This window comes from Cupressus sempervirens, chromosome 6 (assembly GCF_028749045.1).
Source record: "Cupressus sempervirens isolate cs-2001-9-10 chromosome 6, ASM2874904v1, whole genome shotgun sequence".
Taxonomy (NCBI): Eukaryota; Viridiplantae; Streptophyta; class Pinopsida; order Cupressales; family Cupressaceae; genus Cupressus; species Cupressus sempervirens.
Genome location: NC_143123.1, coordinates 668,659,101 through 668,674,641, shown reverse-complemented (window position 1 = coordinate 668,674,641; position 15,541 = coordinate 668,659,101). Strand labels below are relative to the sequence as shown.

At 37.3% G+C, this 15,541-nt stretch overlaps 1 protein-coding gene across 2 annotated transcripts in view; it reads left to right on the top strand.

The window, feature by feature from the left end:
- Positions 1-15,541, top strand: part of LOC149553960 (protein EMBRYO SAC DEVELOPMENT ARREST 30-like) — an 86,029-nt gene that overhangs the window by 22,723 nt on the left and 47,765 nt on the right. For both annotated transcript variants that reach the window (XM_089789294.1, XM_089789295.1), the window contains 3 exons: positions 9,312-9,382; positions 9,595-9,683; positions 9,810-10,053. In XM_089789294.1, coding sequence (XP_089645420.1) covers positions 9,312-9,382; positions 9,595-9,683; positions 9,810-10,053 — 404 coding nt within the window. The remainder of the gene's footprint in view (positions 1-9,311; positions 9,383-9,594; positions 9,684-9,809; positions 10,054-15,541) is intronic.

Genomic DNA, 15,541 nt, shown 5'->3' with positions numbered 1-15,541 from the left:
CCACCATAGAGAGATCAACATCCTCCTCTGTTGTATTGGCCCTCTAACTTGGCTGGAAGATCCTTAAAAGCCATGTAGGTTTCTTTGGCCTAGTGGAATCCTCTGATCGAGAGAATTGCATGCCATTGGTGGAAGGAAGCTCCTCATGTTCACTTCTCTTTAATTCCTCTACATTCCCTTCCATTTGGCTAACCTCTTGAGGCTGCTCCTTTTGCACTTCTTCCATTGTGAGAATGGAGAGGAAGTCTCCTGTGTAGCTTGAACCTCTAGCAGAGATTGGGAATCATCGCCCTTTGGCTCATCTTGAGTGTACCCTATATCCTTTTTGATCTCTCTCCTCCTTTAACGCTTGATCCTTTTCCTGTTATTTGGCAACATCTCCTTCGGTTATCTGTGGCTGCACATAAATTTTCTCTGTAAAACTCGAAGGGATGATTCAAGGGACATATACCTTGGGGAGTTGTATTGCTGAGATCTCGATAGAGGCCTCACTAGCAAGAATCTGAACCATTGTAGTCTCTTGTTCCTTCAGTCTCTCCGTGGAAAAGTCAAGATCTCCAAGATTGAATTCATCAGGACCTAACTCCTCCTTGGTAGCCCCCTCCTGATTAGTGGACTCTTTGTAATGTCCCCATTTTGGAGGTAATTTGATTTAATTAATTTAATTAATTAAGTTGTCCAAAATAATGAATATTTTATGAGGATGACTAATTAATTATTTTAATTAAATAAATAAGTGGTATTAAGTTAATTATTTACAAAGTTATTAGGCAAGAGCCTACAACACAATGGTAAATTGTGAGCCTCTTATCGGAAAGGTCTTGGGTTCAACTCTACACAAGCTTAATAAATAATAATAAATCGCTTAATAATAATGAATCTTGGCTTCGGCCTCTTACCAAACCAATTTTTTTTTTTTAATAATTTTTTTATAAAGTTATCAAATAAATAAATATTAAAAGGTAACTTTATATTTAATTAATTTAATAAAGTGACTTAAATAAAATAATGTCATAAAGTCACTTAATAAAAATAAAATAATTTCTGGAAGCTTCTAGGTTTTGGGCCAACCTCTTGAGGAAAAAGTATAAATAGACATCATGGGCCTCATTCTCATCATCCATGAATTGAATAGGCCAGTAGTGCAGAGTCACCATGTGATCGGCCAGTTGAGAGTTGGCGAGAGAGATAGCACTACTGCTCTTGAGCATTTTGATACCGCTCGTCAGTTGTTGGCCGTTATTGGTTGGGGTGCTTCTATGACAGATGAGTCCAGCGGCGATTACCTTTCTTTGGCAGAGGTTCATGCCTTGCGTGAAGCTGTCAGGGTTTTGAGACAGGATTACTTACAGTTGGTAGCCGACAATGATCACTTGATTAAGTGGGGGAGTACAACCTATGAGGCACTCTTGGATCGTGAGGAGGTGAGTGAGCTTTCCCAGGAGCTCACAATGACTACTGAGGCTTTGGAGGACACACAATGAGATCTACAGGAGTCGCAGTTTCAGTTAGAGGAGGTGACTGTGGAGTTGGAGCATTTGTGGTCTACACCAGCCCCAGACCCAATTCATTTGTATATTGAGGTGGTTGGTGGTGAGTATGCTCTTGTAGTTGTTACTGAGGAACATGTTGTTGGGGCTGACACACATGTTCAGGATTTGGGAGTACTTGGTCCTGATGAGTTTGGGATACCAGTGGAGTCGAGTCTCTAGATTGATTCTTCTCACACAGATGACAGTGTGGTACAGTTGGCTGTGCCACCTTTACAGAGGGATCAGTTGTGGTGTGCGAGGGAGTATGTTGATGCTTCCTCATACAATTTTTATTGCTCTGAACCGTTCATGGAGTATTTGCTGGATAGTGCAGGTGTTTGTCTGGACTCGCATAAAGTGTCAGAAGGTGTTCTCATCCGAGGCACTAGTGCTATTCGCAGATTGGTTGGGGAGATTATAGTGATCCTTTCTACTATGCTACCTCACAGGGATTTTGAGGTGGGGTTTGTTGAGTGGATTGCACAGGGTCCTAGCCAGCCTACAGCCACTCAGAGTCAGAGATTGGAGCCATTTGTTGATTCCCAGTTCAGTGATGGTGAGCCAGTAGTGGAGTTTGGGGGTTCCTATTGGCATTATACGGTGGGGTATGCTCATATTTTTCTTTTGACCCAGAGATAGAAGATTTGATTTCACGCAGGTGTAGATCGGCTCCAGTTTCTTACCATCCATTATGGGATGGATTGGCACCATCTTTTGCGGATGGAATTGGCAGTTGCAAGTTACACAGCCTGTAGTATCGACACACCCAGGACAGTTTATTAGAGATTGGATTTGGTGGCAGTGACTCAGGTACTTATGGCTGTTGTCATATCCACAGTGCAGTTGGGTGCAAGTGTTTGTTAGACAGGGACTTGAGTTTTGACAGAGTCGATGTTTCAATTGGCTTGAGTTCCGTAGAGTGGTTTCTTCTATCGGCATCTACAGTTGGTCTTCAGATGATTTTGTCAATGATGTCAGTTGTTTGGGTGTTGAGTGCAGTTTCTCAGTTGCTGATTTTTGTACTGTTGATGCTAATGATTTCTTCACAAGAGCTGTTTGGTGATGATTGAGACATTACACAGGTCTTCACTTGGGATCCAGGTGGAGGAGAATGGTACTTGTTGCTGAGATTGCTTGGGGACAAGCCATTTCAGGAGGGGCGGACTGTAATGTCCCCGTTTTGAAGGTAATTTGATTTAATTGATTTAATTAATTAAGTTGTCCAAAATAATGAATTCTTTATGAGGATGACTAATTAATTATTTTAATTAAATAAATAAGTGGTATTAAGTTAATTATTTATAAAGTTATCAAATAAATAAATATTAAAAGGTAACTTTATATTTAATTAATTTAATAAAGTCAAATAAAATAATATATCATAAAGTCAATAAAAAAAAAAAATTTCTGGAAGCTTCTAGATTTTGGGCCAACCTCTTGAGGGAAAAAGTATAAATAGACATCATGGGCCTCATTCTCATCATCCAGGAGTTGATGATTGTTTGATGTGATTATTTGGTGGAGAAGCCAGCTAGGGCTTCAACCATTGGAGGATCTTTGGGGACGATAACCCTCATTGGTTACACAATTTTGAGGTTGTGAGATACTAGCTGAATTATTGCTGATTGTGGGCTTTCCTTCAAAAGTCCAATCTTGTGCTTCACGGTGGAGATTATTTGAGTACAATAGTTGATGTATTATTGTACTTGCAACAGCTAATGTATTGTTGCATTTGATGGAGAAGTTACTTCAGTAGCTGATGTATTGCTGAGGTTGATTATGTTATTGAGCAGGATCATTACAAACCTTCATAATCTGCTGTCATGGAGGTTGATCAGCCTATGTGAGTCTCATGTTTTCGCTCATACCTTTCGATGGAGGAGGCCAATCATTCTGGGTATTGTTGCATTCAATTCTTATCGTCGAGACAATCGTTTTAGGGGCAAATTGGAAGGCGTTTGGTGCTGCAATTAATTATCTAAACTTTTGCCAGACAAGAACAGGGGCAGCAACTTGAGTATTTCGATTTGGGCTTGGAAGTTGCCTATCACATTGGATTTTTATTGTTTTTTCATCAACAACATTGGGCGTCATCCTTACCAGGTACTTCTTGCATTCACTAAGTGGTTTGCATTGTTATCATAGGCATTTTAATTGCTGCTATAAGTGAATACTCAGAAAATCAAATTTGGCACTATTGTCAAACAATTGTAAGCCAAGAGGACTCTTGACCAATTCATAGCATCATTGTAGTAGACATTTTATTGCAAAGAAGGAGATATAAGTTGTTGGTCAACTACTATTGCAATTGAATATGTTATTGCCATTCATGATCAACTTATTAGTTTGCATGCCGATTGTTTGTCAAAGTGTCAATTGGCTGTAGGTTCTCTTTTTTGGCATAAATAATGTTATAATTATGCATACCAAATATTGGTTAAAATACCACTCGGCTGTAAGTGCATAAATGTCATTTTAGGTTGCATTCAAAGTGTTTGTCATAATTACTAGTTGCTGTAGCTGCATATTGCAAGTAGTTTCAGTCACATATATGAATTGAATATTGTCAAAATAAGTTGCATATTCATGTTAGGTGATTGTTTAGTCAATTTATAGTCATTTGTAAACATTCTCATTGATGCTAATTGAAGAAAAGAGTCATTAAAGCAAACTGAAATGTTATCAGTCGTATGACCCTTGTATGTGAATTGTTTGACGAAATTCTTCGAGCCTTCAGTCAGCATTTTAAGGTCAGATTTGAGCAGGGTCATTACACTCTTCCACCTGTATGGGCTTTGATTGTGCTCGAGGAGAGGTCTTAGTCTAACTGTTTCTCTTCCTCTCCTCTATAGCTGTTGTGCCTTGTTGAGTCCTTCTAATCAAAGGAACATGATATTAAGGATCTTCACTGGCTGGCCTTACTGTTGGGGAAGGTGTAACACTGTCCTCTCTCTTTAAGCTTGGCTACCTTCTGGGAGTGCCCTGGTGGTTACCATAGTAGGAGTCCTTTTCTTCTTAGTCATCTTAGGGATCTCCTCTTCAGGCTCATGCCCCTCTTCTTTAGCTTGAGCCCTTCTTTTCTTGCTCTTTCCTTTCTTGTGGATCACGTCATACGCAACCTCCCTCCTGCATCTATATATTGTTTCCGGTCTATGTGGGGGTGTTGTTGCCCATGTTGGAATGGCAGCCTTCTTGCCCTTCCCCTTATTTAGCTTCTGTGGAGCAGGTACTAAGGCTTGGTTGGCGTAGGATCCAACTTGAACGACTTTGAAATCCACCTTAGAGTGATGTCTGTGACATGCCTAGTCCTGTGATCCATATCATCATTCTTTGACTTATCCCCCTCAACATTGAGGTTAGGGTGCTCGTATATCTTATCCTTATTGTACAATGGTTTCAAGACATCCTCTGAATCCCTGTTCCATGCCCTTGAAGGAATGTCCAACTTCAATGCAACTTTTGCCAATTCTAAATTCAAGCAACTATAGTCCCTAATCTAGACTTCAAAGTCATCAACACAATTGATCCAATGATCCTCAAGATGGGGTTCATGGGTGTAATCTCTTCGCTTCACCTTGCTAAAGTAACCAGTCGGATCCAACATCAATAAGACAAACGAGTACTTCTTAAGGGGTTACTGTTCCCATTCCACATAAAAAGTCCTTAAAGCTTTTGTCTCCACTATTGTGCATGCTCCAATTGAGATAGGGAAGTCCCAACAGTGTTTGTGCTTGGTCTTCACCTATTCATATGCAGTTTCCAACTGCCTTCCAATCCCCAACAAGACCAACTTGTCTGACAGATACCTCGACAACTTCTTGGGGTACCGTGCTCCCAGATACCCTGATGTATGTGAGGGTTCTATATTGAATATAGTAAGCCCCCAATTGACTTGTTTGTAGCAGTGGCCTCAATAGACAACCTCTTCGTGTAATCACCTCCAGTGTGCTTGATTACTACGAGCACATATGCATCATTTACAATCCTAAATTCGAGGCTATTGTCAACCAACTTCTTTACTAGTTGCGGATATACGATGTGGGGCCACAAAGCCACATTGTTTTGAAACTCTCTTAGAAAGGCCAAGATATTTCGCCCTTACAATCAACAAATAGACCACATACGACATCATGCAGAACTTGGGATCATTCTTGATTGTGACCAATCGATCGTGAATGCTATCGCTAAATAGTGTTGCCCAATCAATCTTGTTTCTCTTGGTTCTAATCTTCTCAATAAAGTGCACCATCTAGGGCTGCAGTTGCCTGGCTGAAGTGCTACCCATCACTCAGCTTAAAAGGACAATAGTGTACTCGAAATCATTGACCGTATAACCACAAGACATATCAATCTCCTCAATCTTGTTCTTAGGAGGTGGCCTGATGGAGTATTTCTCCATTATCAACTTGTTAGCAGCAACAACATTTCCTTGAACCCTCTGATTGCACTCTCCAATGTGGTCCTCTAAAATGTATTGCCCTTTGGGATGTGGAATACTTGCTCAATAGTGTGGAGCCTCAGATCCAGAACAACACCCCTTGAAGTATTCTTTACCACCTTCTCATTGGGCACATAGTGATGTGCGAGCATCATGACCAAATCCGAAGATAATATGGCCATTGGGTGTGCAGTTGGGGGAACCAAACTAACCATGACCATTGTTGTGCACATCTCAAACCTTCCCAAAGGTCGCTTGCACTATTCCAAGAACTTGTTCAATCTAGGTTCCCCAAATCTGTATCTTTGATCTCCAAATGCTTGCCAATAAACTTTGAGAGGTGGATTACCTTGATACTTGTACTTTACAGGTTGAGGTGAAGCAACATTTGCCTTGGAAGATGCAGATGCCATTGTTTATATTGCACGAAAGACACATATGTATCTTTATGAGAATAAAAGGAATGCACCTCTGAACAAGTTTAAAGCATCCATGCAAAAGATCTTGCGATAACTTGACAACACGATGACACAACTAATTGACAACAGGAAAAGCAACTGACTAAGGAGATGAACTCTCGTAGCCTCGAAGAAGTCAGAGTGCGAAAGATGCAAAGACCGACACTATATATAGATCTGTGCATTGGACCCAGTCAGAGGTGTTGGAGGTGCATGGGCACAGGTCTAGGAGGATTAGAGTTGTTGGATGTATCAGAGGATCGAACCTTTGACAACTCCAACGCTTCGAAGGTTTGCGGGACTTGGCGAAGAAAGAGTAGAATCAAAGCTGATGGACGCAGGGGTGTCAGGATTTTGGAGGTGAGACATCTTTGATAACTCCAATGCTTCGGAGCTTTGCAAGACGACGATGAGTAGACTAGAAGACCACGAGAACAAAGCTATTGGGGTCATCGGAGGTGTGGACCTCTGATTCGTTCAAAGCTCTAAAGGAAAATTGAGACTTAGTTCAAAAACAACAAAATTGAAAGAAAACCAAACCCTAACCTAAAAACTAGGGAAAAAAACCTAAAGAGAATGAAAACAAAGCCCAAACCCTAAGAAGACAAGAAGTAAACTCTACAAAACCCTAAACATGAAAACAAAAGCAAAAGTAGGGCATGAAACGCCGAAGGTAACCAATGTAGAGGCCGTGTGAAGAAAACTCACCTCAAATCAAGATAGGAAAGCTATCTACGCAAAAACTAACAACCTCTCACTTTTACAGTCACTTGATCTCTCGAAGAATCCTTTGGCTCGCAAAAGGCAAGGTGCAAAAGGTGAAACAAAATGAGCTTCACTTGCGCTTTTATAGCTCAACATGCGACAATGTCAGCCTCAGAGAGTGCGCTCATTCTTTAGACTTAGCGGAGTTGTTGGACTTGTCAGACACTGACACGTCCGAAAGAAATGACAAACAACCCGAAAAGGGACCAAGTCAATGTCCTTGGACTCATCGGAGGTGTCGGAGGATCAGACCTCCAACAACCTCGACAAGTTCGATTGCCCGACCAACCTTAGACAAGAAGAGAGGGAGACCGAAGGATTGGAGCAATGGAGGTGTTGGATGCCCGATAGCCCCAAAGCTCCAAAAAGACAAAAGTCTAGAGAAACAAAGATGAGGGAAATCAGATCTATTAGACATATCAGAGTGTGACACTCCAACAAGTTCGATATCTTTGGAAGACAATAGGACTTAAAAAGAAAAACAAAGCGAAAAGACAAAAGACACTTGATAGGAAATCAAGACCTTACCGGGTAATCAAGGAACCTTCCCAGCTATCGAGAACACTTGAGAGTGAACATCATCTGTCTTGTCAGGAGGGCACAGGTTACAAGGCAGGAACACATAAGAAAAAAGGGGCGTTCCATTTTTTGCAAATGCAAAAATGGGTCGTGTGTTTTTGAATCACAAGTAGTTTCATTTAATAATATGTATCCTAGTTTATTTACAACTCATTATTTCTATAATATGTATTCTAGCTTTTCACAATTCACTCATTGTATCCTTCATAGTTTTGATACAAATTTGGTTTGTTGACTGGTATTTGTTCCACCATTGAAAATGTCACATCCATTTTATCCACAAAGTATTAAAAGGTACTGCTAGTTTTGGTAGAGGAGGAAGCTTTATATGTATAAAAGTGGAGTAAGGGTCTTAAATGTGTGGGTTAGTGACCTTTGGATGCAGTTGTGCTGGAACTCATCATGGATTGAAACTTGCTTGTATTGGGTTACCGGGTAAAGCTTATGAGCATTCACTGTCAAAACATTGACCTTATCCTAAAGTAACATGCAGTACCTAGTTTACAAACTACATTGAATTGACCTCTTGTGATTGCTTAAAATATCTATTGTCAGTAGCAATTCCTTAAATGTGAAGCTAAAAGCGTTGCCTCTTGTAGTTTTCACATTGCTGGGCAGATTTTCTCAGGCATCTACAGAAATAAGGCTTAGGAAATTAGACACTGACGTACATGCAGATATAGACAGTGTTGACAAATTACCTGTACAACAATGGGGGAACATCCACATTTGTCTCTAGCATTGCTATTATATGATTCCAGTCCACCTTGAGTTAGTGTAAGAGAATTCTCAGTTATCTAATATGTTGTCACAAATGCTACATTTTAGATCATACGAACTTCAATGGTGTATAATCTCTTTATGAAACCTTGCATAATCTCTTAATAAGTTTAGTAGCTATGGTGCTGGTTTTTGAAACCGTGCACTTTTATGGTGTATCACTTCTCGGAAAATGACTTATGAAAATAGTGTGTAAACAATATTAAACTTCCGGAGCTGTAACTCATTTTATGAGGAGATTTCTTGTCAAAGGCTACATCACTGAAGGTGGCTGTCTGGGGAACTTATAAGTAGAATAATTATTAATATGATTGAAGGTTGCACATATGCATGTAAGGATTTGATATTAGATTTGATTGGTAGCTGGAAATTTTAGGACTCATGAAACACTCGAGGAAAATCATTGTGAAATATTTATAGGTTACACAAAGCTTATGCAAACAACTTGTAGTTTCATTCAATTGATGATTAAGTTTACTTTGCAAAAGAATATCAATGCTTTGTGTTCCACCGTTAAAGATACAAACTAAAATTAAAAAACAATCTAATACATGTTAAGGTGAGCTTACATAACTGATCCCAAAACCTTGTTGTTTAGCAACTGATCATTCTTTGCCTCTTAGCTGTTCGATCTTTGTCTGGATTTTAAGCATTGCCTTATTTTTCTGCATATTTAATTAACTTGAGTTTTCACTTCCCAGTAGTTATTTGTTAGTTTATATTTGATGCCTAACTGATTCTGAATACTTGAAATAACAGCTGCAAGCTGGCACAACAATGGGTTTATATTTGTGAAGATTCAAGGAGGCTTCCAAGAGATCAGAACTTCGGTAATTGTTTCATCTTTAGTCGAATACAAATATGTAGACTGTCTTGAAACTATAAGAAGAAAAATATAGGATGCCTTTCTTCAGTTTCTTTCATATTCACAGATTTTAATCAAATACAGCACAGGCAACATCAACAAATTAAAAGAAAAAGAAAATATGTGGTAGCTTTCTTTAATCGCTTTCATACTCATTAATGTTTTCTTTCTTACCAGATCTGTGATGTGGTAGCTGTAGCCAGGCTTCTGAATGCCACCTTAGTCATTCCAGAACTTCAAGAGACAACAAGTACAAAGAGAGTCAGGTTTGTCAGCTTTTCTTCTAGTACATGCTTGGCTAGTGTTCTCTTTCTAATTTTTTTAAAATTTTGATTAATCCTTATCTAGGAGGAACTTGTAAGGTCATTTGTGCTTGTCTTTGTCTGTGGCAGTTTGAAATTCAAGAGTTTTGGATACCTCTACAATGAAGAGCAGTTCATTGCAGCACTCTTAAAGGATGTACTAATTGTGAAAAGCCTTCCAAAAAGGTTTAAGACTGCTAGGAAGAACAATGACCTATTGGTTTTCTCACCTGAATATTCAGCTTCCACAGACTTCTACCTTCAAGAAGTTTTACCTAGTCTTAAAAAGAAAAAGGCAGTTGGGCTACTGGTATCTGGAGGTGGCTGTTTGCAGGTATAAAGAACTATGAAACATGAATTCAGCAATTTGTGGTAATTGCATTAATTGATAATTTAATGCAAACAGATCATTTCAAATATTTTAACAGAATATGAACTGAAGTGATCAGACATAGTAACCAATCATTTGTTTGTTCCATGGAAACACACAAATAAATTGATTTAATTCAAAATAATGCATGGAGAGCGCAGAATACATCTCTTCAAGTTTACGGAACTGGATGCACTTTAATAAACATGGATCACACAGATTGGATTTCTTTTTCTGGATTTTGGTGATTGAAGAGGGATGACAAATGTATATGATACAAAAATCTATAAAAAACATGTTTTATAGCTTCAATTCTAGAATTGACATTACTTACCTTTCAAAAGAACTGAAATTCAAATAGCGTTATGTTATGTAACATGTTATAATTTTTTAATTTTAGAAGAATTTTGTTGCTGGCTAATAAATAAACTGTTATGTGGGTGCCGGGATGTTCTTGGTATGTTTTCAGTAGAAGGAGTTCCTTAAATGTCCTGGGGATGTCAAGGTGCTTCCAAGACTCTTGTTCCTTTCCCGCTCTATCCCAAAACAAGAAATGGTCTCAAGATACCAAGAAATAAGATGTCTCGGGGATGTGACAAAAAATGCAGAAAATGTGGGATCTAGAAGGGATATCCCATCTGTGTCTGCAAAACATCTTTGATGTTTGGGACAACCTCAGAGATCAGGGAATGCTACCTGTTGAACCCTTTTCAGAGATACAAATATACACTATAATGCTGCTCCAATGAATGATTTTGCAAGAAGAATTTATGTTTTCAATACAGTCTTTGAAACAAATTGCTGCAATCAGAGATTTCTGGAGAAATAGAGTAAGAGGAAGCTTATCAGGTCAAGATTTTTGTCAAATTGCTGCTATCAGAGCTTTCTGGATGTAAACTTTCTGCAAATTCTGCTATAAATCAGACTGAGATAATACCTTTCTTTATTGCTGAAGATGGTCTTGAATGTACAGACCTGTATATGAAGTGTAACTAATAATATAATAATTATTCTGGAAATATTCTTATCCCTGCAATAAAACGTACAAGGCGGTAATGTAGAGGAGCAGACTTAATTGTATCTCGTGTGTCCTCTATCCTCATTCTTACCTCATCTTTATATTACACTCAAGGACACGACTCCTCCCAAGTCGGCCCAATATAAAGTAGGGATTATCTTGCCAAGATCGGCGTCTTCAAGGAAATATAATTAGTGAGTAAAGATACCAACTAAAACTATGCAAAAGAACATTATAATATCTTCCCAAGATAAACGCCGATTAGGTTAGATTATATAAGAGGCCAATCTTTTAATAATGAACTTCATGCTTTATTAGATCTTGAGCGATCCACAATCAGACCAGTATTATTATCAAAGTTACAAATTTAACACTCCCTCTTAACTTGATAATCATGCTGAGAGATAACATATCTAGCATCATCAATTAAGATGAATAAGCATAGATTGATACTCTATATCTATCTGAATCTTCTAAGCATGTGGTATCATTGAACACGTGATACTGTGTTATATTACTATACCTGTGATATGACTTATCACTTAAACTTGTGATAACAATATTGGATGGAATGCAATATACAGGGTAAAATCCGGAGAATGATTAAATTCTATATTTATCCAAGTTGTGACTCATAGGTACGTACTGACAGGTCTATATCACAATATGATCCTGAGTTAAGATCTACCAATACACAGGATAAAATTTGGAGAATGATTAAATTCTTCCTTTATCCAAGTTGTGACTCACAGGCATAGAAATGTCTACATCACAATTTTTTGTTGAACTCATCTAGATTTGACAGTTGTTCTCTACTGTTTAGTACATTATCTAAGAGATCGTCATCTCTCATAATGTCTTTTATACAAGTGTTCATTATCTTAGAGATTGTCACCTCTTAGATAATGAATACAAATGGTGAAGCCGATAGCAGTCAATAGCCTGACAATAACAATTTTAAAACAAAATTATTTCATTAATAATTAAAGAAGACAAATGTATTATAATTCAACCATACCAAGTCTTTTTCTGAAGTGATCTATCTTCACTCGAGAGAGAGAGGTTTGGCAATAATATTTGCTGTCTGATTTGCAGTGCAAATGTATTCTAATTTTACATTATTTGTGTCTACCATATCTCTTACATAATGGTAAGGAATTTCAATACGCTTGGACCTGTCATGAAAAACTGAATTCACAGAAAGCTTTATAGAACTCTGATTGTCACAGTGAATAATAGTGGGATTCATGGGTTGACCAAATAATCCCACAAGTAAGTTTCTAAGCCAAACTACTTCTCGAGAGGCCATTGCTACTGTAATGTATTCAACTTTTGTGGAACTCTGTGCTACCGATGATTGCTTTCTGCATATCCATGATATTATTGCTGAGCTTAAACTGAAACAATATCTTGAAGTGCTTTTACTATCATTAACACTTTCACCTCAATTTGAGTCTATGAATCCATGTAAGTCCAAGTCAACTTTCTCATATTTGAGCCCAAGGTTAAGAGTGCCTTGTAAGTATCTCATAATGTGTTTGATTGCAACTAGTGAATCTCCTTTGGCTCACATGTAAACTGACTTAAGGCATTAACAACATAGCGAATATCAGGTCTTGTAATTACCAAGTACATAAGGGACCCAATCATCTGTCTATAAAGAGTAGAATCTATGGAGGGCGATTCTGCTATTGCTTCCTTAAGTTTGTGTAGATTAGTCTCCATAGGAGAAGACATAGTTCTGCAGTTCCATATTCCAAATCTCTTCAAGATGTCTAACGTATACTTTCCTTGATTAAGTATGATGCTGTCATAGTTCTGCCATACTTCTAGTCCTAGAAAGTAATGAAAGAGTTCTAAATCTTTCATTTCAAATTCTCCGATTAGATCTTTCTTGCATTGATCTATAAGATGATCATCACCTGTTATTAGTAAATCATCAATATATAGTATCAAAATTATCATATCATCTTTATCCTTTTTATAATAGAGATTTGGATCAATTTTATTCTTGGAGAATCCTAAACTGGTGAGATACTTATCAATTCTTTCATACCATGCCCTTGGAACCTGTTTAAGTCCATAGAGAGCTTTTTTGAGCCTGCAAACAAAAACTTTAGGGTTATGAGTTTCAAATCTTTTAGGTTGTTTCAAATATACCTCTTCTGTAATCTTTTCATTCAGAAATGCTGCTTTTACATCCATCTGATGTACTTTCCATCCCTTCGATGTTGCAATAGCTAGGACTGCTCTTACAGAGGTGTATCTGGCAACTGGAGCAAAGGTTTCTTCATAATTATTTCCCTCCTTCTAAGAGAAACCTCTGGCTACAAATCTAGCTTTATATTTTTCAATGCTACTGTCAGCAACATGCTTAATTTTAAATATCCACTTAGAAGAAACAACTGATTTTTCTTAAGGCCTTGGAACAATTTCCCAAACATCATTCTTAATAATGGATTGATATTTTTCTATCATAGCATCCTTCCAAATTGTATGTTTAATAGCATCTGAAACATTGGTTTGTTTTGATTTAGATAAATCACTCACGTCTGCTGCATAACTAGAAAATATTTTGGGTCTTTTGCTTTATCTAAAGGTTCCAGATGGTGCAGTGAGGTCTTGTGCTTCCTCTACAGTCTTAATAGCCCAGAGTGGTCTTTTCTTAGGATTTTGAGTTTCCTCAAGATTAAGATTTTGAATTTCATCTTCAATTTCTTCAATGTTCTCCCTCTGAAAATCAGATTCATGATTTTCTTCAGAACTAGGTAAATGTGTGGGATCTTCAGAACTTAGGGCTCTTTTGAATGCTAAATCTTCTTCAAATATTACATCCCTACAAGTTCAATGTTTTTCTAACCAAGTATTTAAATTCTATATGCTTTAGAGGTTTCACTATACCCGACGAAAATACCTTTCCTCTTGCAAGGTTCTAACTTAGTGCTCTTTTCTTTTGGAACATGTATATATACTGGGCACCCAAATATCCTAAGATGGCTTATATTAGGTTTAACTTTAGTAAAGACTTCTTCAGGAGTTTTATCTCTAACGTGGGAGTGAGGACTTATGTTTTAAATATAGACAACAATACAAGAGGCTTCTGCTCAAGGATAATATTCTAAATTTTGATCAAATATCATAGCTCTTGCTGCTTCATAATTGTTCTATTCTTCCTTTTTGCTACCCCGTTTTGCTATGGGTTATAAGGAACAATATACTCCCTCTTAATTCCTGCTTTCTATACAAAACTTTCTAAACAAATTTGAAGTATATTCCCCCCCATTATTAGTCCTAAGAGTTTTAATTTTGTATCCTGATACGTTTTCAGTTAAGGTTTTGAATTTTTTAAATCTCTTAAGGATTTCTTCTAACTTTTTACATTTTAAGAAGTAAATCCAAGTTTTCCTAAAGAAGTCATCTATAAAAAGTATATATTACCAAAATCCTCCAAGAGAAGGAACAGACATAGGTCCACATAAATCTGAGTGGACTAATTCCAAAACATTGTTAGTTTTTCTAGTGCTATCATGAAATGCACTTTTGGTGTTCTTACCTAGAGCGCATCCTTTACATATGCTTGAATGATCTTTATTCAACTTAGGTAAACCAGTAACCATCTTCTCCATAGTTGATAAAGCTTTGAAATTTAGATGTCCTAACCTTCTGTGCCATATTTCATTTATATCAACAACTTCATGAATTAAGGCTTGAATAGGTTGATTAGGTTCTGTATTTAATTCATACAAGAATCCCTTTCTTTGACCAATCAACTTTGATTTCTTAAATGAAGAGTTCTTAGACTAGGTCATTACTTTACTGTCCACGAATGCAACATTATGTCCATCATATTCAAGTGCTGTAACAGAGATGAGATTCCTCTTTATTCCTGGTACATAGAGTACTCTTTTGAGATGTAGGGAAATACTTGACTTCAGTTTCAAGGTGCAATTCCCAATTCCTTTGACTGAATGAGAGGGATTATCATCGATGGTAACTTTGCCATCAACTTCTTCTGATACTGAATCTAGTACTTATTTGTATCCTGTAATGTGTCGAGATCGAAGTAATGTGAATCGGAATCGGATCAGAATCGGCAAGGCCGAATTGAATTGTGAATCGGCAATGAATCGGCAAATTTGAAAAAATCCTTTAAATTAAAAGATTTTAACAATTTAAAACTTATTTTATGCACCTTTTATTGAATATAACTTAAACACACTATAACATCATCAAATAGAAGTTAAAACTTAACATACATAAACATGGAAGTTTGGAACATAAAATCCATCGCATACATAACTATGTTATTTAAAATGTAAATTGTAGGCTAGCTGAAGTAAATAGAAATCAAATCATCATAATGATTTAAATCATAAAATGTATGTAAGATGATCCATAAGACATCAAATCATAAATGTATGTAAGAATTTAAGA